This window comes from Calliphora vicina, chromosome 1 (assembly GCF_958450345.1).
Source record: "Calliphora vicina chromosome 1, idCalVici1.1, whole genome shotgun sequence".
In the NCBI taxonomy this organism is placed as follows: domain Eukaryota; kingdom Metazoa; phylum Arthropoda; class Insecta; order Diptera; family Calliphoridae; genus Calliphora; species Calliphora vicina.
This window is the reverse complement of record NC_088780.1, coordinates 156533029-156558371: the sequence shown is the minus strand read 5'-3', so window position 1 is coordinate 156558371 and position 25343 is coordinate 156533029. Positions and strand designations below refer to the sequence as shown.

General features: G+C 26.1%; 1 protein-coding gene across 25 annotated transcripts in view; it reads right to left on the bottom strand.

The window, feature by feature from the left end:
- slo (calcium-activated potassium channel slo) overlaps positions 1 to 25343 on the bottom strand; it is a 155815-nt gene that overhangs the window by 28629 nt on the left and 101843 nt on the right. For 5 of the 25 annotated variants that reach the window (XM_065516316.1, XM_065516311.1, XM_065516309.1 and 2 more), the window contains exons 10-16: positions 25148 to 25300; positions 18906 to 19061; positions 18460 to 18572; positions 12608 to 12766; positions 9361 to 9437; positions 8686 to 8721; positions 1033 to 1104 (exon numbers count right to left, since the gene is read on the bottom strand). In XM_065516316.1, coding sequence (XP_065372388.1) covers positions 1033 to 1104; positions 8686 to 8721; positions 9361 to 9437; positions 12608 to 12766; positions 18460 to 18572; positions 18906 to 19061; positions 25148 to 25300 — 766 coding nt within the window. Of the gene's footprint in view, positions 1 to 1032; positions 1105 to 8685; positions 8722 to 9360; positions 9438 to 12607; positions 12767 to 16220; positions 16334 to 18459; positions 18573 to 18905; positions 19062 to 25147; positions 25301 to 25343 lie in introns of all 25 variants that reach the window. The other 20 variants (XM_065516319.1, XM_065516324.1, XM_065516332.1 and 17 more) reach the window with 7 other exon arrangements.

The following is a 25343-nucleotide window of genomic DNA, read 5'->3' as shown; positions in this document are numbered from 1 at the left end:
TGTCAAACACATGAGTTTCTATAGAAAATACTGTTATACACATGATTTGCTATAGAAAATACTGTTATACATAAAAGTTTCACTAGAAAATGCTGTTATACAAGACTTTCTATAGAAAATACTGTTATACACAAGTTTTTTTTTTGTAGAAAATGCATTTATACACTTGTTGTTCTATAAAAAATGCTGTTATCACAAGATTTTCTATAGGAAATACTGTTATACTCAAGATTTTCTATAGAAAATACAGTTATACACACATTTTTCTATTAAAAATACTGTTATACATAAGATTTTCAATAGATAATACTGTAATACTCAAGATTTTCTATAGAAAATACTGTTATACACAAGATTGTCTATAGAAATTACAGTTATACACAAGATTTTCTATTAACCTATCAACTTTCCCATCTCTGATTGGCAGACTTTTTATTTTAACTCATATAACAAAAGTATTTAGCATACTTTTAGGCTATTGCAAAATATTGTATAAATATGGATACAGTGTGCTAAAATCAACATTTTGAAATGATGGAGAATATAAAATATTCGTCATGGCCGAATAAATCCTGCTGTCTTGTTGTTTTCAAGAGGTGTAGCATTTTGTTGTTGTTGTCATATACCGAGGAAGAGGTACTCATTCTTTATTTGTTTTTAAGTTGTTTGAAAATATTATTAAAATTTTTGCCAAAAAAAAAGAATAAAATTATGTTGTTTTACTTTCATTAAAATTTAACTAATTAGCAGTTTTCAAGTTAGCAGCAACAAATAAGTTTTATTGTGCAGCATTTGTTAGCATTTAGAATATATAGATAGATGTATTTTGCTTTTAAATAAATATTAATACAATTTGTTTAATTTTGGGGGAAAGTATGGAAATTTTAGTTTTAATACTTTTTTTTATAGCAAATTTATATCATTTTAATTTTTGGTTTTTATTTTTATTTTTTAATTTAGGGTAGGTATATTTTTAATTTGTATATGTATTAATATGTTTGTTAACTATCAAATTGTATTTAATAATCGTACCCTCCATTTGGCTAATGACTGAGGATATGCCTTGATTCACCATTCCGGTCTGCATCATAATCATGCCCACATCTGCAAAATTGTTTATGAACATTTTCAAACAGGTGCTAATTTTAAAAGTTAAATTATTTTTTTTTTTTTGTGGGGGATTTCTTGTTAGATTTTCATAGTAGGGGATTTGAATTTTAGATGGGGTGGGAGATTTTTGTAATCTTAAATTAACAATACCAAATGTCAGTTACAATTAAATAATATATAGTTTTGCTTTTAAACACAGTGGGATTTAGGAAATTATATATTTATATTAAAATTACAAAATTAATTTTGCTTCCTTTTATCTGGTTTGTTTATTTTTTAACCAATTACTTCCCAAATCCCACTATGTCTTTTAATGCTTATTAGATTTTTTGTTTCTCTAGCTAAATTAGTAGTGAAGCCATTGGCAAAGGCACACACACACACACAAGTTTATATATAAAAATTCTCTTAAAAAAAACAGGGCACTGATTTGCTTCGATTTTTTAACTTTAATTCAGAAATTTTAGTAACAAACTTTTGCTAACTACTCTAGAAGAAGATAAATGTAAGAAAAAAAAACAAAATGTTAATAATATTTTCATCATTTATGTTGACATACATAAATGATTATTATTATACTACATTGTAATTCGTTGAAATGATTGTTATTTACACAATGTTTTCGTGATAATTGAGTGGCGATGTAGGAGGGAGTTATATTCTGACATCACTTTGGCATATTTACATTATTATTTACATTTACAAATGTTTTTTTTTAGGATTATAAATATTAATGATATGTAAGGGAATTTAATAATTATATGGAATACCTGCTTAAACATTTAATAGAACAAAAATAACTTGTCTACTTTAAGAACTCAAGAATCTAAAACAAAATTTGCTGTTTTATCTTAAAATCTACATACATAGAAATTAAATATATTTAAGTTTTATTTATATACACACAAAATACATAAAATTTCAAATTAAGCTTATTTTTAAATATATATGTATTTTATTAAATTGGTTTTATTCTGAATGGAGTTTATAGAAAAGTTTATTAAATGTAAAAGATTTTTATTGCGTTTTTACTCTCAGAGTACTAAAATTGCTATTTTTAATTAGTTTGATATTAGCGTAGCCCTCCTTATCTTTCATGCACAGGATTTTCTATAGAAAATTGTATTATACATATTTTTTTATAGAAAATTGTTTTATATGCAAGATTTTCGATATGAAACACTGTTATACAAAAGATTTTCTGTAGAAAATTGTGTTATACAGAAGATTTTCTAAATAAAACACTGTTATACAGAAGAAAATACTGTTATAAATAAAATTGTCCATAGAAAATACTGTTATACACAAGATTTTTTATAGAAAAGACTGTTATACGCACAATTTTCTATTGTAAATACTGTAATACACAAGATTTACATAATACTGTTATAGATAAGTGTTTCTATAGAAAATACTATTATACACAAAGGTTTCTATAGATAATACTGTTATACTCAAGTTTTTCTATAGAAAATAATGTTACAAACAAGATTTTCTATCAATATATCAACTTTTCCATTTCTGATTGTCAAACTCTTTATTTCACCTCATATAACAAAACCATTTAGCATACTTTCAGGCTTTTACAAAATATTGTATAATATTGGATAGTGTGATAAAATCAACATTTTGAAATGGTGGAGAATATAAAATATTCGTATTGACCGAATAAATCCTCCTGTCTTGTTGTTTTCAAGAGGTGTAGCATTTTGTTGTTGCCATATACCGAGGAAGAGGTACTGTTACGCTCATGATTTTCTATAGAAAATACTGTTATACATACGATTTTGTATAGAAAATACTTCATATTTTTATTTAATCCAGGTATTATGAAGTACTTTTCATCTTTTCATGATAATTTCTATAGAAAATACTTCACATTTTCATTTAATTCAGGTATTTTTTAATACTTTTCATCTGATGATTATTTTTAAGGGAAGTTGCTAATGTTCAGCTAATTTAACAAAAAATAATTTTTCGTAGAAGAATCATATTAAATGAGTAAACAATGATAACATTTTTCTGGTCAGAAAATGTTGTCCGTTCACAGAGTTGACTTATTGCAAAGATAAAAACACAATTTCCAACAGTACTTCAAAAATATCTAATTGAAATTTCCTTTAATATTTCAGAAATTTCTAATAGAAATTCAAATGAAACAATCTGAACTACAAATAGAAAGTTCTGAAATACAATTGGAAATGGTGTAGTTTAATTTATATCAAAAATTCTATTGATTTTAATGATAATCTATTAATATATGCTCATATTTGAGAATAAAACCAATTTATTTGTATATGGGGCATTTCATGTCAAGTGAACCAACTTTTGAAATCGATGTCTTCCGATCGGGATGAAATTTGCACCAAGGTTAGCTCTATTGGATAGTAACTCAGACACAATTTTTCAACAACATCGGTCGAGAACTCTCTGAGTTATAGGGGGTAAAATTTTGACAATTTGGTCAAACAGGGGTTTTTTCTTATCCATGTAACTTATTACCTATTGTTCTTAGCAAAATGTGTCCCAAATAGTATAGATAGCTATTTCTTCGATCTTTCGAAAAAAAAATAAAAAATTTTTAATATTTTTTTTCCGAAATCAAAAACTTTTTTGACTTTTTTTTAAAATGCGTCCTTTTTTTTTTTTTTTTTTTTCTTAAAATAAAGTTTAGATATTTTCCTTGAACACCTACTTGGTCGCTTAGTGGGATGCGAGTGGGATATCTATCAAAATAAATATTTTGTAACTCAAAACATAAAATTTTTGACTTTTTTTGCAAAATCAAAAACTTTGTTGACTTTTTTTTTCAAAATGGACCCTTTTTTAATCTTTTTTTTTAGGTCAAACAAAAGCTTAGATATTATCCTTGAAGACCCTTTTGGTCGCTTAGTGGGATGCGAGTGGGATATCTATCAAAATAAATATTTTTTAACTCAAGACTTACAATTTTTGACTTTTTTTTTGCAAATACGATTTTTTTTTCCAAATGGGCCCTTTTTTTAAAATTTTTTTTTGTAGTCAAAAGAAAGCTTAGGTCCATTCCTTTAAGATATTTTTAGTCCCTTAGTGCGATGCGAGTGGGATATCTATCAAAATAAATATTTTGTAACGCAAGACATACAATTTTTTAATTTTTTTTTGCAAAATCAAAATTTTTTTCCAATATGGGCCCTTTTTTAATTTTTTTTTTTTGCTAAAAAGAAAGCCTAGGTCCATTCCTTTAAGATATTTTTAGTCCCTTAGTGGGATGCGAGTGGGATATCTATCAAAATAAATGTTTTAACACAAAAATTGTATGTCTTGAGTTACAAAACATTTATTTTGATATATATCCCACTCGCATCCCACTAAGCGATCAAAACCATCTTAAAGGAATAGGCCTAAGCTTTCTTTATAGCAAAAAAAAAAAATTACAAAAAGGGCCCATTTTAAAAAAAAGTCAAAAAAGTTTTTGATTTTGCCAAAAAATCAAAAATTGTATATCTTGAGTTACAAAATATTTATTTTGATAGATATCCCACTCGTATCCCACTAAGGGACCTAAAATATCTTAAAGGAATGGACCTAAGCTTTCTTTTGACTAAAAAAAAATTTTAAAAAAAGGGCCCATTTTGAAAAAAAATTCGAATTTGCAAAAAAAAGTCAATAATTGAATGTCTTGAGTTACAACATTTTTATTTTAATAGATATCCTACTCACATCTTCCTAAGTGACAAAATAGGTCTTAAAGGAAAACCCCTAAGCTTTCTTTTGAGCAAAAAAAAATTTTTAAAAAAAAGTCCCATATTGGAAAAAAATTTCGATTTTGCAAAAAAAAATTAAAAAATTGTTACAAAATATTTATTTTGATAGATATCCCACTCGCATCCCACTAAGGGACTAAAAATATCTTAAAGGAATGGACCTAGGCTTTCTTTTGAGCAAAAAAAAAAATTAAAAAAGGGCACATATTGGAAAAAAATTTTGATTTTGAAAAAAAAAATTAAAAAATTGTATGTCTTGCGTTACAAAATATTTATTTTGATAGATATCCCACTCGCATCCCACTAAGGGACTAAAAATATCTTAAAGGAATGGACCTAAGCTTTCTTTTGACTACAAAAAAAATTTTAAAAAAAGGGCCCATTTGGAAAAAAAATCGTATTTGCAAAAAAAAAGTCAAAAATTGTAAGTCTTGAGTTAAAAAATATTTATTTTGATAGATATCCCACTCGCATCCCACTAAGCGACCAAAAGGGTCTTCAAGGATAATATCTAAGCTTTTGTTTGACCTAAAAAAAAGATTAAAAAAGGGTCCATTTTGAAAAAAAAAGTCAACAAAGTTTTTGATTTTGCAAAAAAAGTCAAAAATTTTATGTTTTGAGTTACAAAATATTTATTTTGATAGATATCCCACTCGCATCCCACTAAGCGACCAAGTAGGTGTTCAAGGAAAATATCTAAACTTTATTTTAAGAAAAAAAAAAAAAAAAAAAGGACGCATTTTAAAAAAAAGTCAAAAAAGTTTTTGATTTCAGAAAAAAAATATTAAAAATTTTTTATTTTTTTTTTTAAATATTTTTTTTCGAAAGATCGAAGAAATAGCTATCTATACTATTTGGGACACATTTTGCTAAGAACAATAGGTAATAAGTTACATGGATAAGAAAAAACCCCTGTTTGACCAAATTGTCAAAATTTTACCCCCTATAACTCAGAGAGTTCTCGACCGATGTTGTTGAAAAATTGTGTCTGAGTTACTATCCATAGAGCTAACCTTGGTGCAAATTTCATCCCGATCGGAAGACATCGATTTCAAAAGTTGGTTCACTTGACATGAAATGCCCCATATACATATATTTTCCCTCTTAATTTGTATTTGCCATATATTTTTCAAAAACCATACCTAACTAATACTTGATAACTAATTTAAATATTGTTTATAATAATTCTTGTTTTGTATAAATAATATACCTAAAACATTAAAATTTTTAAACAAATTTAAGTGATTTGTACTTTATTACAAGTGTGTGTTGTTGACTTAGATAATTAACTACTAAGGATTTTTTTTGTAATTGTAATTCTTTAGAAATTATTTTATATTTATATTAGTTAAAAGTAATCCATAAAAACTTTTTTTATTTTTATATATGAATAAATGTTTGATAGTGATAACGATTATATATAGATATAGATATGTATGTATATAATTCAGGTAAATTAATTAGTTGAATACGTTTGATTATATTTGTTATACGATTATAAGTAAATGTATCTGGTGCAATTAATCGTTTCCATGCACTCATTTTAAATACAATTATTTATTTTTTTTATATTATTATTTGTTTTTTTAAATTAAATTTGTATTTAACTTCGGAAGACATTGACTGAGAGGAAAAACAGAGAGTGTGAGAGATAGAGAGAGTTATATATATATATTTATAGTATATAGTTGAAGTAATTTTTTTTTTGTTTTCAAATATAACTGAAAATAAATTTCGTATTAATTTTTTGTTTTGGTGCAAAAAAAAACATAATTTTCAATTTATTGTTGTTTTTTTGTAAACAAATAAAAAGAAATAATTTTCAAATTGTTGTGTGTTGCTAATTTGGTTTTTAATGAATACAGCGTGTGTATAAAGATATCCTTGGTTTTGAAATGGGGAAGTTAAGGTTTTCAAAAAGTATATCGTTTAAAAAGAAAATTATTGTAAAGCAAAAGTTAAAATGGCGAATTAGTTTTGGAGAGAGAGAAAGAGAGAGACAAACATATTTAAGAAAAATAATTTACAGAAAAAATGTACAGGCTTCATTACATTTTGCAAGAAAATAAATTCAAAATTAAAACAAAATTATAAGGAACAAACAAAATGAAATTAGGTAAATATTTACGTATGTAAAAAATTCAAGGGATTTTATAAAACATACTGAAAAGTGTCTTCAAGATCAAAATCGCAAAAAACTTTAAAAAATTCGATTTTTTTACCTTTTTTTCTCCTGTTCAGGTCCATAGGTAGCAAACTGTTTAAAATTCAAGGAAACAATCATCTACAAAAATGTACCTAAGATCTCAATAAATAACTTTCTAGAACATATGAACTTCCTAGGAATGATTCTTAACACCGTTTAGGTAAGTCAATATAAGTTAGTAAAAAAAAACTAAAGGAATTAAGTATTTTGGGCCATAAACTATTAAATTATTATTAACTAAAGCATACTTTTAGGCAGCTTTAAAAATTTAATATAGTTTTTTTATAGTTTTTTGCGATTTTGATCTTGAAGATGAAGTTTTTTTGATTTTATATGTCAGAATTTTTGTTCTTTATGACAAGGGCTACAACTTTGCCTCAGAGAGTAAATCAAAATTCCGAACTGTTTGCAAGATATGAGCCTTAGAAAATTATCACTTTTTTGCAAAAATGACACCTAGGAAAAAATTTTTGGGGGCCCATAAAAAAGGGTAAAACGGGTATAAATCTAATTTTGGTACTTTATTTAACTAATTTATTTTCTAAAATATTAAAGATAGGAATAAAATTGAAATGGAATTGTTCTCTTCTTGAAAACATCTCGAATGTGTTTTGGTACTATTTAAGGGAACAAAATTTAACTGATTTATGGTACTATTTATAAATAAAATAGAAATATTTATAAAAAATCTGCTCTCCTTAAAACTTATGTAATATAAAATAGGCGTTTTAATCAACAAACTGATAAATAGTCTTAACCGCTAGGTATTTCTTTAGAAGGGTTTTCTGCGCAAACGAAGCCTGGGTCTAAAACTAGTTTTTTCATTTAAACACTTTTCAGTATATTTTCTTAATTATTTCTTTACCATTTAAAATAATAAATACAAAAGAGAAAGGAAAAGGAAAACTTAGGGAAAACAATTCATAACGCACAAACTTATTTACAGAACTTCCTTTCAACACTCTATAGTTGTTAAATGTTTGTGGTCATTTGGAAGTTTAAATAAAATTTAAGTAAAAAAAACACAAAACGCTCTTCAAAAATAATATAGAAAAACTAAATGAAAACAATTAACCATGTTAAAATATTTAGTTAATTTACAATTTGGAAATTTATAAAAATTGAACAGGTTTAAGGGGCTTGAGGGTCCACAACAAAAACAAAATCAAAAGCAACATAAATTTAAGTTTAAATAACGAAAATTATTATTTGAAAACTGAAAATCTGAAACATACACACAACCGAAATCATAGTTTTTTTTTAAATACAAAGCACTGGAGGTGCAAAATAGTAGTAGTAATAATAATTGGAAAAAATTAAATTAGAAATATTTATTAATAATATTTTGAAAAAACTAAATCATAATTGTTAAAGAAAACTTAAAATTCTTTTATATAGAAAATATTTTGAAGATATTTTCAAAGGGGGGGTTGATTGGTGGTGGTAGTGGTGGCGGGTAAAACATATATATATTTTTTTTAGGTTACAAAAATAAATTAAACATTTAATTTTGTTATAAAACAGGTTAGTAGTTGTTTAAATTGTTTGGTTTATTTAAAAAAAATAATGAATTTTAGTTTGAGTTGTTTTTTTTTTTGGTTAATTTAACTTTTGCGGATTTACCTAAATCATCAAACTTGTTCCGGGGTTGAACTGCCACTGTTTAGTTGGCGTTACATTACAATTGAAATGCAATGTTTAAACGAGCGATTCAATTTGTTTAAATGAAATTGAATTAAAAAAGTAGAATTAAAGAGTAGTATTCAATTGTGTTTCATAGTTTGTTTGGTAATTTTTTTTTTTTAATATAAATTTCAGTTAAATATTATTTTGTAGTAGGATAATAGTAGTAGTAGAATAGTAGTAGTAGAATAGTAGTAGAGTAGTAGATAACGTAGTTGTGATTTGTTGTTAGAAGGTAGTAAGGCCACGCCAACATGTTTTATAATAATAAGATAATAAAAATTTATAAAGAAATTGTTTGTTTTTAATATTGTTGTAATACCTTAAAGAAAACCTTATTTAAATTATAATTGTTATAATATTATTATATTTTTTTTTTTATAAATATTATAGTTTTGTTGTTGTTTGATTTTTTTTTTTTTTTTGGTCTTAAATTAAATTACTTAAATTAATGATCTTTGTTTGTAAGACTTGGTTTTTTTTCATTTTAAAGAGCTTAAAAATTAAATTATAACTTTTTCAAAAATAAAATTATACATGAAATATTTAGAGAGAGAGTAAGTAATAAAGAAAACGTAATAGTTGGAAAAAGAGTTTAGAAAAATGTGTACTTACAGTTTTTACATTTGCACTTTTTAATTAAAGTCTCATCTTTAATATCTTCATGGCAGGCTTTGCAATAGAACCACGCTCTGTAAAAAGAAAGAAATATAATGTAATAAATCGTATACATATCATAAAAATGTTAAAAAAAAGTGTTATATTCTTGTACCCAACATCAATATGTTGCCCAATTTTCGCCATATTTTACAGTATAATTTCAAAGTACTTAGAAATTATTTGTGCATTATTATTATTAAGCAGTCATAAATAATCAACATATTTATGACTGTTTAAACAGTATTCCGGGGGGACATTTGTATGGGGGCTAGTTTTAATACCAAACAAACCTTATGTTCAGAGAGTAGTTGTGGAAAATTTCAGCCAGCTAGCACCTTTCATTTGGGCCCTATCGTATTTTCAACAGACTGACGGAAGGACGGACATAGCTAGATCGTCTTAGAATCTTATGAGGACCGAAAATATATATATAAATGAGGGCCTATAATAAATATTTTGTTGTGTTATAAACAGAATGAGCAAATCTTTTTTGATGGTGGGTATAATTAGAAAAAAATTCGGTTGTGGTATATGTAAATCATAGTGGCGTATACTTATTTTAATTTCATATGAAAATAATTAAATATTAATTATACGCATTGTTGTTTAGATGTCGAAACATATGTACGTAGTTGGAAAATATGTATATAACTTTTAAACTACTGATCAGATCTGTATAAATTTAGCTATATCCATAGAGCAGATGTAAAGCTTTCAGTTCATTTTATACATTGTTTAAATTTGATTTAAAATTTGTGTTCAGGGGACGTTGTGTGAAAAATATTTGGTAATTTTATTTTTCACGAAGATGTTATCATGTCCCGGGGGTTTGGCAGCTTGTATTCCCTCAACTACCTTATTAAGATCAGGCATGCCATTTTACTCAAGAACAATATTATATTGGTATATAGAAAGAGTCCTTAGGGAGTTGAGTATATATCCATACGTCACCTATGTTCCGAAACAAATGAAATTTAAACAATTTATCTTAATTCGAACATCATCAATTATCCTACCCTGTAAGTCACTAAGTGCGTAAGTATTATCAATTGATTGACCAAGCAAATTGTTAAAATAAATCTTCAAATTTCCTATGATGATTTCTCGCCTTGTCTAGGTTGTAACGATCCCTACATTCCCTAGAAACCAATTTTATAAAACAGATTATCTCTTTATTCCTCAGTAATATTCGTTTTCACAAAATGTACTGTTTTTATGATTTTTATTAACCCAATTACAGACCGATTTATTTATTTATAAACAGTTTGGAATTTTGATTTACTCTCTGAGGCAAAGTTGTAGCCCTTGTTATAAAGAACAAAAATTGTGCACATATAAAATCAAAAGAATTAATTTTCAAGATCAAAATCAAAATCGCAAAAAACTTAAAAAAAAATAGATTTTTTATCTTTTTTCCCCTGATCAGGTCAATAGGTAGCAAACCGTTCAAAATTCAAGCAAACAATCCACTACAAAAATGTACCTAAGATCTCAATAAACAACTTTATAGAACATATGAACTTCCTAGGAATGATTCTTAACACCTTTTAGGTAGGTCAATATAAGTTAGTAAGAAAAAACTAAAGGAATCACTTGTTTTGGGCCATAAACTATTAAATTATATTAACCTAAAGCATACTTTTAGGCAGCTTTAAAAAAATGTATTTCTTAAATTTTTTTGTTATTCTGATCTTGAAGATAAAGTTTTATTGATTTTTATACCCTTCAGCTTCGTGAGAAGGGTATATATAAGTTTGTCATTCCGTTTGTAATTTCTACATTTTTAGTTTCCGACCCTATAAAGTATATATATTCTGGATCCTTATCGATAGCGGAGTCGATTAAGCCATGTCCGTCTGTCTGTCCGTCTGTCTGTCCGTCTGTCTGTCTGTCTGTCTGTCTGTCTGTCTGTCTGTCTGTTGAAATCAATTTTCTGAAGGACCCAGATATCTCCGGGATCCAAATCTTCAACAATTCTGTCAGACATACTTTCGAGAATTTTGCTATTTAAAATCAGCAAAATCCGTCCATAAATAACGGAGATATGAGCAAAAATCCGAGACAACCTCTGAAAATTTCATCAAAAAACACAATGTATTGCATGCTTTGACAAAAAAGCAACAAAACGTATGGTTGGATGTGCAAGCATTGCGTATTTTGTTTTTTTTTGTGTTTTGTTTCTTTTGGCGTTGTTGTTGTTTTTTATACAACTAAACGTTTGTTTGGTTGTGTGTTGGTTTTTTTGACAAAAAATCAACAAATCGTATGTTTGAATGTGCATGCTTTGCGTATTGTTTCTTTTGGCGTTGTTGTTGTTTTTTATACAATTAAACGTATGTTTGGATGTGTGTTGGTTTCATTGCCTTGCGTATTTTGTTTTTCTTTTGGTGTTCTGTTTCGTTTGGCGTTGTTTTTTGTGTTCTTGATAAATTTAGGATGCTGTAAGGCTTACAGCAGTGTAAGCTGAAAGTGGGCAATGTTCATACATACCTATATACTAATTATAAAAAATAATAATGCATCCACAACAAAGGTGAAGGGTATATAAGATTCGGCATAGCCGAATATAGCACTCTTACTTGTTTATATTCACAATTTTTGTTCCTTATAAGAAGGGCTACAACTTTGCCTCAGATAGAAAATCAAAATTCCGAACTGTTTGCAAGATATGAGCCTGAGAAAATGATCACTTTTTTGCAAAAATGACACAGAGGCCCCAAATCATTGGGGGCCATAAAAAAGTGCATGACTTTGGGCAAAATATGGTTGGTCTCAACCATAACATGATGGATGGAATCATAATATGATATTTTATAACGCAATACATATATGACCTTGTTTTATTATTATCATCACAACCATGTTTTTGCTTTGCTGCAAACTGCATTGACACACATTATCATATTTGTCATCGTTTACACTGTTAATGTTTGATGCTTATAACGTTCACTTTTTAAGCGTACCCACCCCCTAAATACTTAAAACTAATCTCATAGAGAATTATACATAGAGAAGAGACACTTCGTCTTGTCAACCATACATACAACAAATCACAGGTCTGATACAACAACAAAATACATTGACTTACATGTATTTTGTTGTTGCAAGAGTTAGGTTTTTGACAACGATGTCTCGTCTCTATGTTACTCTATGACTAATCATATTTAAAATATGTATATGTCACATGCATTAAAATACATACCTTTTTACTTCATCTGCACTTTGTGCTATGAAAAATCCTTGTGTATTCGCTTGGATTTTAGCGCCTCTAGGATTAATAGAGATTTTACTATCGGCTCCATCTTCATTGCCCTTGATTTCGATTGCCAACAATAATAGTTTTAATTTCGAAAAACATAATCTAAACAAAATAACCATGAAAATGGAAAGAAACAGAGAGGTAGAGAAATACAAACATACAAATATTAATATTAGATTAGAGTGAACATTAGGGGCAATATAAGTAAGTAATAAATAAATAACTAAGCTTAAATGTGTCTTTATTAGATAGATAAATAGATATGTATCTGAATGTTGTAAATAAAATATTTGATATTTTCATAGTTGCTTCTATACAAATATACCTATTTGCAACACTACTATATTTTAGGAAACATGCTACATGCCAAAAAATCACACGGGCAAATTAAACAAAAAAACCATGAGAGTGTAGAAGCCAAAATTAAACAAATATAAAATTATAAATAAATTTAGTTGATAGAAAAAAAAAATAAGTCATCATGCAGTGATGTTATAGAGATATCAAAATAAAATACTCTTATTTCTACAAATAGTTATGACATTATTAAATAGATAAATAAGTAGTTGTTGTATTTACAAACTAATTTATTGGTTTGCTACAAGAGTTAGGAAAAAAGTGTTAAAAATTAGTTAAATTCTTTTGCAATCATTTAAAACATGCTTTTTATTTATGGTCTAATGGTGGTTTAATTCTTTGTTAGGTTATTTCATTTGTTGGGTTTAGGTTGCTTTTAGGTTGTTACTAGAAACAAAATCGAAAGTGTAGTTGTTGTTTTTGTTGAGAATAATTATCTTTTTACATTATTATTGTTGTTGTTATTATGGTTGTTGCTGTGTTATTATTTTGATTATTAAATAAATAAAACCAAATATGCATTCCATTCCATCTACTGTTATTAAATATAGTATGTCCAGAGGGTCTTGAGACAATAAATATTTCAAAATAAACTGCGATTCCAGCACTCACAGTGGGAAAATCCAAAAAAAGTGGAAGTAAATCTGTAATTTCTAAACGTATAGGTCGATTTTTATCGAATTGCTCATTTCTAGAGAGGAGATGCAGTTGAGTTTAGCTTTTGAAGATTTTGGACTGTAAACACCGTGGGGGGGGTATGATAAGGCACCTCTGGTATATGAACTGTACTACAAATGATGACAAATGTTTGCCCTCGATTCGATATGAACGATTTTTATATATGTACATGAGAGGAGAATATCAAGATTATCACTAATAGTTTTTTAGATATTCGCATTTGAAAATTAAAATTTCTGTTTTTTTGCTAATAGTGCATCCAAATCTTTCCGGATTTTTTGGAATTATTATAAATTTATTCAAAGTATTGGCCATTGTTAGCTATGACCTTTTCCCATCCTTCTGGAAATAAATGCATTCCGAGCCAAAATAACTGCTCTTCTTTTGAGGCCAAGCACGAATCAAGCCAATATCGGATACTCTGTCCCAAAGTTAAGCATATCCCAGAGAGAGTGTTCTGCTTCGATCGATACAAAGTAGTCGGACGGGCCAAGGTCTGGACTATAAAGTTGGTGAGGCAAAACTTCCCAACCACTTCATTCTAAATACTTTTTAACATATATTGCAACATGTGGCCGAACGTTGTCATGAGAAAATATTCTGGCCGTATATTCTGGGAGTTTTTCGGCCAATGCTCGCTTCAAACGAATCAGTTGTATTCAGTACAGGTCCCCAGTGATGGTCTGTTCAGATTTCAGCACCTCATAATAGAAAGGACCCTATTGGTCCCACCAAATACTGGTGTCGATTCGGCTGGTTGGACGAGCTTCACAAACGATCTCTTACGCTTTGGATTATCGTAATGAATCCATTTTTCATAGGACATGCAAAATTGTCTTTCAAGGTCTCTCGGCTTGAATTCGTATGGTACCCAATTTCTCTGCTTTTGGATGAATACTGCTGCCCGCAAACGTTTTGAAATTGCTGCTTTAGTAGCTCCCAATGATTTTGCATGCTCTTGTTGAGCTTGACAACAATCTTCATGGAGTAATGCCTCCAATTCTTGGCCTTCAAACTTTTTGGCTGGCCTGGCCGAACCGAACCAACAATCTCTAGCACGTTGAAACCGATGTAACATATTCACCATAGGCTTTGTTAAGCAATCGGTGTGCTTCAGATACTTTTTTTAATGAAGTAAAGCTAAACTTCCTGCATATGACGCATTGTTGCGAGGTCCAGAGCCTGCCTTGAAATATGTAAATTTCAACTTTCGTCCAAATTTTCTCTAATTTCAATAAAACCAAAAAAAAATATCAATAAAAACGAAAAAAAAAATCGTATTTTTGGGAAGTGTGGGATTTTTAACAGCAATTCACTTTTGAATTAAATATATCTTTATCTGCTCAATTTCTTTAAAAAGTTTAATAAACCAAAAATGTTTAGGATTTTAAAAAGTAAAATTTTTCAAAAACTGTTTAAAAATTTGTTCCCTTATTTTTGCAAAAAGTCTTCTATACATTTTCTAATTCTTAAACATTTTTTACATTTTTGGAAAGAAGATATAATTCTCTACACCCTGATATCTTTTCACCTACTCAAGATTATGGATTCGAAATCAGCAACATACAGGAAATTTGCTAAATCTTGCCGTTTTGTAATATATTTTTTGACTCTGCATTATCGACTACGGCATTACCAAACATCGGATAAAACCACAAGCTGAAGCTAATTAATGCGAGTTATGTTTTTTAAGCCATTAATGTGATAAGATATAATAAAATATAAGAAATTGTTCACTTGTTAAGTAATTTTTGATCAAATTTTGATATTGAGAAACCCACAATTCCCAAACAATTTTTAAAAAAAATCCAAAAATAGGATTTTAAGATTTCTGTCGAGGTAGGGGTTATTAGGCCAAAATCAAATACAACTTCTCTATAGCCGTGGGAATTTTTATTAAATTCTCACTATCCGTTTAGAAATTTCTGATTAATTTCCATTTTTTTGGAATTCCCCCACTATTTAATACTTATCTTTATTCTTTTTTTAATTTTATAACAAATACCAGCAACATTTTAATATTAGAAATGTTTATTTTGATAAAAATTTTGCTGTTTTTTTTAAATTTTCATAAAAAACTAAACATTAAAAATCTCTTTGTCCTTCGACCCTCTAAGCATACTATAAATTATTAATAAATAAAATAAAATAAAACAATTCATTCATTAGTTAGTTAAAAGTAATAAATAAATTCTAAAGAAACAATAAAACAGTGAATTTTATTTAAATTATTGTAGTAAATATTTAATGATATTTTTAGTAATTAGTAAAAAAAAGGGGAAAAACTGTAGTTATTTACACTAATTTGTTAAAAATTAAAACAAACAAATCATTTTTTCGTTCTTTCTGTTAATTTAAACTTTTGCTTTCAATAATTTTATGTTTGTTTTGTTTAAGTATTTTTGTAATTGAGTTTATTTTTTTTTTAAAAAAAAAAAAGTTATAGTAGGAACAATATATGCATATATAGAGAGATAAAAAAAAACAAAAGAAAAGAACAAATCATCTCTAAGGGTCTTACTCGCTGGCTTGTGGAAATGTCATGCCGGTAAATGAAGGTGATAGGGTTTCTGTATACATCTCACACCCTGTACCTTGAAGATAATCATTTTGCCAGGCCTGAGTATCTGGTGACTGAAATTTTAAATATACAAAGTTTTGTCATGATTTCAAAAAAGGTTACTAGGTTTGTTGGTTGATTTGTTTTTAGGTTTAAATGAGTTTGAGATTAGATTTGGTGAGTTTGGTTTCTTTTTATTAATTTTTTTTTTGTTTTGATTAATAATGAATTTTCTTTTATTATGTTGCTGGTCTAGAGGATTATTAATCATTCAAAAAAAAAAAAAAACTTTAAAGAAATTTCGTTCATTTATAGTCGCTTCTAGTGGTGAATAATACAACAAGTTCTTAATGGTGGCAGCAGTGCTGATTGATGTCTTTTTAAAAATACCTTGAGTTTGGTTTGGCGTTGTTGCATGTTGCTTGTAACCACAAGAATTTTGTTTTTTGGATAAAATTCAATTTAATATGGCATGTTTAGTTTGAAATGATTGGCTTTTGTTTGGATTTTTGTTTCGTACACTTATTATTTCCATTTCATACTTAATTATACTTAATTAAACTTATGGGTATGTATTTGATTTTTTTTTTCTTAAAAAAGCTTTAGCCTTAATTAACATTTCTATGAAGCTTTAAAAATACTTTAGTAGCCGTTTTTTTTTTGATTTTACTTAAAAAGCTTTGTTTGTTTGATATAAAATTTGTTTTGATATTTCTTTAAATGTTTGTTTGGTCTGGTTTTGTTGTTTTCTTTTTTTAAATACACATAATTTGAAATAAAAACATAAATATATTTATATATAAATAAGTTAGGCATTGTTGTAGTAATAAAATTTGATTTGAATCCTAGGTCTGAAAATATCGTTTTATTTATATAATTAAATTAGTATTTAATTTAGGAAATAGCTTTTTAATATCGAATATTTTCCGTTATATACAGAAAACATCTCGAATACTTTCTGTACAGAAAACATCTTAAATATATTCTACATAGAAATACATCTCAAATATTTTCTATACAGAAAACATCTCAAATATTTTCCATACAAAAAACATCTCGAATATTTTTCATATACATAAAAACATTTCGAATATTTCCTATATAGAAAACATTTCGAATATTTTCTATATAGAAAACATCTGAAATATTTTCTATATAGAAAACATCTCGAATATTTTATGTATGAAAACAATTTTCTATATAGAAAAATCTAGAATATTTTCCATACAGAAAACATATCGAATATTTTCTGTATAGAAAACCTTTCATTTCGGAACATTTAGCTTAACATCACTTAAGTAGAAGAGCACATTAAAAACCATATAATTTTCTTCATTAAATATTGAATTCAAATAATTTTCATTACAACAACAACTGTATATACAATTAAACAAAATATATGTTAAATTATTGAATGTAGATTATGATGGATGGATGAATGATTGTAAGTAAGTAAGTAAGTAGTAGGTAGTTAGTTAGTTAGTTAGTTTGTATGTATGATAGAAAAATAAGAAACATAAAATTATAACCAAATACATTAATAATTAGAATTTTGGAGCAATATAACAAAAAGCTGATTTCACAACATCGAAGGCAATCAATTTTGGTTTAACACTTATAAAAGAAACAAATACAGACAAAAATATAGATCTCTTTTAGTTCTTATTTTTTTTTAATTTCTTGTTGGCAAAAAATACAAATACTTAGTATTTAATGTTTATAAAACAAAATCAAATGGAAAACAAACAAACAACTAAAACAAATTTAAACAACTCAAGGTGTACTTAAAAATAATAATTGAAATAAACCATTTAAATACAAACTTATATTTGGTGAAACTTAAAACAGTGTGTAGTTTTGAAATGAAAAAAACATAACAATATAATAAAAATAGCAATATTTTTGAATCAATTAAATCACAACTTAAATAAATAATACAATATAAAAACTTAAAATACGATAAAAATAAACATAAAAACAGTGTGTTCATGGAGTGTTTAAAACTATGTGTACAATATTCAAATACTTTATTAATTTTTCAACAATTTTAATATTTCCACAGAAATAGTTTATTTATATTTTTATTTTTTTTTTATTTATAAAATAGAAACGTGTAATTCTGTTTTTTAACATTTTTTCTATATAGAAGAAAAACGAAAACAAAAAAAAAACAAAAAACATCCTGGATGTTTAAACTTACTCAGTGGCCTGAGCAAATGGTATTCCAATAAATGTAGGACTCAAGGTTTCAGTGTACATTTCCATGCCTGTACCACGCAGATAATCATTTGTCCAAGACTGCATGTCTGGCGACTATTTGAAATCAATCACAATATTACATCACGGTATTGTTAAAGCAATTTTAAATAATTTTTATACAACAATAACATAAAAAAACAACTATTATAACATTAATTTATTAAATTATGAATAATTATTATTTTTATTCTTTAAGCCATTGTTTCACACATTGTGTTTTGTGTTTTCTTTAAAGGGATTTTTTCTTTAGCCCCTTTTTCTCTTCATTAAATCACAAACAATCTCTTGTCGTTTCTTTCATTTCTGTTCTGCTTCATCTCTTTAAAGTTTGTTGAAATAAAAGCCAAAATTCCATAATAAAAGTAAAAAAAATGTTTATCAACTTACGGTTTTGAATGAACGCATAGCAAACAGATTCGCCATCATTGTAGAAAATCCAGGAGCTAAACAACTTTGTGCGATAAAACCCAATTTTAACTCAGCCAAACAAATGACATCATCACCCTGTTTCCAATCCCACGATGGAATATTTAATAGATAAGCCTAAATGAGATAATAAAAGTTAAAACAGCGTATCCAAAATATGTTTTATTTGCATTTATAATTTGATTAAATATAAAAATTACACTGGTCTACATAAGTCAGGACTCAGCTACGCTTTTACTGGTTGTTCTACAAGACTTTGTAATTGTAATTAATATGACATGTTTTGATAAATACTTTTTAAACGTGTATATTAAATTAAATGAAATTGTTGTTCTATATTGATTAACATTCTCAAATTACTAAAAATTACTTACTTACTTTCATGTATATTGTATTGTATTTTTTAAAAAATTTAGATATTTTATGAATTAGTATATGTGTTTATCTATGGACAAAATTTCATAAATTATATTTGATTATAAAAGGCATGCGAAGAAATCATTTCAAACAATCTTTTTTGTCTATAGAGAACTAAATAAATACAAAATGTACGTGTAAGCTCTATGTAGAAATTGCGGTAAAATTTTCCATTCAGAAAACCAAATGTTCTACTTAATGTAGGCAAAATGTTAAAATTTTTTGTAAATATATTGTTGAAATGTATATTTTCTATATAAAAACATAGCATTTCATCGATTTTATATGTAAAAAGCATCATATATTTATATGTAGAAAACATCTTGTATTTACTATACAGAAAAAATCGAATATACTCTATACAGAAAACATTTATAATATTTTCTTCTCGAATATTTTCTATATAAAAAACATCTTGAATATTTTCTATACAGAAAAGATCTCAACATTTTCTATATAGAAAACACCTTGAATATTTTCTATTTAGAAAACATCTTGAATATTTTCTATATAGAAAACATTACAAATTTTTTCCATATAGAAAACATCTTGAATATTTTCTATATAGAAATTTCTTGAATATTTTCTAAATAGAAAACATCACGAATATTTTCTATGTAGAAAACATCTTGAATATTTTCCATATAGAAAAGACCTTGAATATTTTCTATATAGAAAACACCTTGAATATTTTCTATATAGAAAAGACCTTGAATATTTTCTATATAGAAAAGACCTTGAATATTTTCTATATAGAAAACACCTTGAATATTATCTATATAGAAAACACCTTGAATATTATCTATATGGAAAACACCTTGAATATTATCTATATGGAAAACATCTTGAATATTTTCTATATGGAAAACATCTTGAATATTTTCTATATAGAAAACATCTTGAATATTTTCTATATAGAAAACATCTTGAATATTTTCTATATAGAAAACATCACGAATATTTTCTATGTAGAAAACATATTGAATATTTTCCATATAGAAAAGACCTTGAATATTTTCTATATAGAAAACACCTTGAATATTTTCTATATAGAAAAGACCTTGAATATTTTCTATATAGAAAAGACCTTGAATATTTTCTATATAGAAAAGACCTTGATATTTTCCATATAGAAAAGACCTTGAATATTTTCTATATAGAAAACACCTTGAATATTTTCTATATAGAAAACACCTTGAATATTATCTATATAGAAAACACCTTGAATATTATCTATATGGAAAACATCTTGAATATTTTCTATATGGAAAACATCTTGAATATTTTCTATATAGAAAACATCTTGAATATTTTCTATATAGAAAACATCTTGAATATTTTCTATATAGAAAACATCACGAATATTTTCTATGTAGAAAACATATTGAATATTTTCCATATAGAAAAGACCTTGAATATTTTCCATATAGAAAAGACCTTGAATATTTTCTATATAGAAAACACCTTGAATATTTTCTATATAGAAAAGACCTTGAATATTTTCTATATAGAAAACATCACGCATATTTTCTATATAGAAAACATCACGAATATTTTCTATATAGGAAACATCACGAATATTTTCTATATAGGAAACATCACGAATATTTTCTATATAGAAAACATCACGAATATTTTCTATATATAAAACATCACGAATATTTTCTATATAGAAAACATCACGAATATTTTCTGTATAGAAAACATCACGAATATTTTCTATATAGAAAACATCACGAATATTTTCTATATAGAAAACATCACGAATATTTTCTATATAGAAAACATCACGAATATTTTCTATATAGAAAACATCACGAATATTTTCTATATAGAAAACATCACGAATATTTTCTATATAGAAAACATCACGAATATTTTCTATATAGAAAACATCACGAATATTTTCTATATAGAAAACATCACGAATATTTTCTATACAGAAAACATCACGAATATTTTCTATATAGAAAACATCACGAATATTTTCTATATAGAAAACATCACGAATATTTTCTATATAGAAAACATCACGAATATTTTCTATATAGAAAACATCACGAATATTTTCTGTATAGAAAACATCACGAATATTTTCTATATAGAAAACATCACGAATATTTTCTATATAGAAAACATCACGAATATTTTCTATATATAAAACATCACGAATATTTTCTATATATAAAACATCACGAATATTTTCTATATAGAAAACATCACGTATATTTTCTATATAGAAAACATCACGAATATTTTCTATATAGTAAACATCACGAATATTTTCTATATAGAAAACATCACGAATATTTTCTATATAGAAAACATCACGAATATTTTCTATATAGAAAACATCTTGAATATTTTCTATATAGAAAACATCTTGAATATTTTCTATATAGAAAACATCTTGAATATTTTCTATATGGAAAACATCAGGAATATTTTCTATATAGAAAACATTAGTAATATTTTCTATATAGAAAACATCTTGAATATTTTCTATATAGAAAAGACCTTGAATATTTTCTATATAGAAAAGACCTTGAATAGAAAACATCTCGAATATTTTCAATATAGAAAATTTCTTGAATATTTTCTATATAGAAAATTTCTTGAATATTTTCTATATAGAAAACATCACGAATATTTTCTATATAGAAAACATCACGAATATTTTCTATATAGAAAACGTCACGAATATTTTCTATATAGAAAACATCTTGAATATTTTCTATATAGAAAATATCACGAATATTTTCTACATAGAAAACATCACGAATATTTTCTATATAGAAAACATCACGAATATTTTCTATATAGAAAACATCACGAATATTTTCTATATAGAAAACATCACGAATATTTTCTATATAAACAACACCTTGAATATTTTCTATATAGAAAACATTTCAAATATTTTCCATATAGAAAACATCTCCAATATTTTCTATATAGAAAACACCTTGAATATTTTCTATATAGAAAATTTCTTGAATATTTTCTATATAGAAAACATCTTGAATATTTTCTATATAGAAAACAATTCAACATGTTCTATATAGAAAACGTGTAGAATATATTCTGTATAGAAAACATCATGAATATTTTCTATATAGAAAACATCTTGAATATTTTCTATATAGAAAACATCACGAATATTTTCTATATAGAAAATTTCTTGAATATTTTCTATACAGAAAATTTCTTGAATATTTTCTATATAGAAAACGTGTAGAATATTTTCTATATAGAAAACGTGTAGAATATTTTCTATATAGAAAACATCTTGAATATTTTGTATACAGAAAACATATTAAATATTTTCTATATAAAAAATATCTAGTTTGTTTTCCATATAGAAAATATCGCATATTTTCCATATGGGAAATTAGCATTCTATAGCAAAAAACTACTATACCAGTATAACAAAAACTGTCTTGGAATAATTCAATAATTTATTTATGGCAGAAAACCTTTTTAGTAATAAATACGGGATAAATATTTTGTACTGAGACAAAATTTTATTGTAAAAATTAGTTGGGAGATTTTTTTTTTTGCAAAAGAGATAAACAAAAATTCTCTAAATAATAAAGCTATTGCTTAAAATATGAACTTTTTGTCTATGAAATTAAAAAAGCTGGGGATAGTAGCATTATTATGTTGCGCAAATGGGCAGAATGTAAAGAAATTTTTTGCTATAGAAAAGTTTATTTGTTTTTCCAAACTTTGGAAAACATTTTTGAAAAAAGAATCTTTCTGTAATATAGATTTTGTTGCAGACTCTTTTAAAATGTTGATGGAATTAGAAATATATATCTTTATAATGATAAGTTATTCTTACAAAGTAGGTGCAACGTCCATTCCTTACTTGGCCAAGTGATAAATAACTTTGGTTTCATTTTAAATACCAAACTAAGTGTAAAGTCTCATAAACTTCGTAGGAAAGTTTACTTTTGACTCACATTGATCGTGTCTTTGATTACCAAGTTGATGTCAGAATTAAGATATTCAAAATGGTGAACGTAATCCGTTTCCCAACCAGCGAGTAACGGATATTGTTCGTGAATTTTGAAATAATAAGAGATTTTGGATATTAAAATGTAATAATCATAGATTTTTTTTGTTTGAAATTTATGTACAACTTTTAAAATAGATGGCCAATGCAAAATTTAGTGGGAAAGAAAGTTGGTAGTTAAATGATAATAAGGACCGGGGAAGAATTGTAAAGAGAATGTTTTAAATTTTGTTGTGGATACCCCACACCATTAGCATTCTTAGTTGTGGTGGTTTTTAGAGGAAATATTTGAAATAGTGAATTTATTTAAAAAAAAATTTCGAATATTTTATTGTTCTGAAAGTATCCAATATTTTCTATGCTGTAGAGAAATCATGGAATATTTTCTCTACAGAAAACATCGAATATTTTCACTGGAGAGAAAACATCGAATATATATTGTAAAGAAAATATCGAATATTTTCTTTGTAGAGAAAGCATAGAATATTTTTTCTATAGAAAGCATCTAATATTTTCTCTAGAGAGAATACATTGAATATATTCTGTAGAGAAAACATCTAATATTTTCATTGTAGAAATCATTGAATATTTTTTCTATAGAAAACATCGAATATTTTCTGTACAGAAAACATGAAATATTTTCTTTATAGAGAAAAAATCTAATAGTTTCTCTATAGAAGCCTTCAATTATTTTTTCTATAGAAAACAACAAATTTAGCTATTCTCCATAGATATAAGTATTTCAACGAAGAAAACATTGTAAATTTCTATGTAGAAATCACAAATTTCGACAATTCCTAATAGTAGATAATTTTAAGGGAATCGATAGACATTTATGTGTTGAAGTTCACCAGTAAAAAATTTATTGATTAATTTCGATCCAAAACATAGGGAGAAATTTTGACCCCACTATATTTAATCCAATTAAACCGCCTAATAAAAATATAAAAAAAAAATATTTGATATACAATCTGGAAACAGACTAACAATAGATCTAATAGCTTACAACAGATGACAAGCAAATACTTGGTGCAGGGTAATTAAAAATCGATCATGACCGATCTTGTTTTAATTTCATAAATTAAACGAAAATGAGGGGAGAGGTAGTGCTTCACGAATTTATGAAATTTTGTTACAATAATTTGTTATATATTTTTTTTGTTTATTTTTGAGTTTAACCCTCTAAAGAGTTAAATAGTTAATCAATTGGTGATTGTATGGTGTCGATTGTAGTTTTCAAAATTTGTGCAATTCTTTCATTTAAACATATTTTAGTAATTTGTTAAAAACATTATTTACTACTATACTGGCTCACATTGTTATACATTCATATGTCTTTTTTGGTATACAATCAAATATAGAAATTTCATAAAATTCCAATTTTTAAATAAAAATTACCAAGAATTCAAATGATCCAAATACTTATTAGAAAATAGAAAAAATATAAAGCCTAAAAGTAGGCAATTTTTTAAAAAAATTAATTTTAGTTAGCTCTACAAAATCAAAATACAAATTTACACTTAAATTATTATAAAAATTAAAAGAATTTAGTCTTATTTACAAATAATAAGAAAAATAAAAAAAAACATTTTAAAAATTTCTTAAGAAATTATGAAATTCTAGCCTAATTTTGTTCATATTATTTAAATAACTAATAATTTAAAATTTCGCCTTATTTATTTGAATAATTTCTTTCGTTTTTCTTTTTTAGCTGGGTCCTAATTACATGTGGGCCTTTGTGCGTAAGTAAATCATGTTCTATTATTACCTTATTATGATATTGCATTAATTGAATAATAACTCTGATATCATCACTGTAATTCTTTATTGAAATGACACGCATAATATTGGCAGCATCTTCAGCATCTGGATCCTGACAATATTTATTGGCAAGCACTAAACAGGCATCAGCTTCATGAACCTTAAGATTTTTCCAAAAAAAAATAAATAAATAACAATAAAAA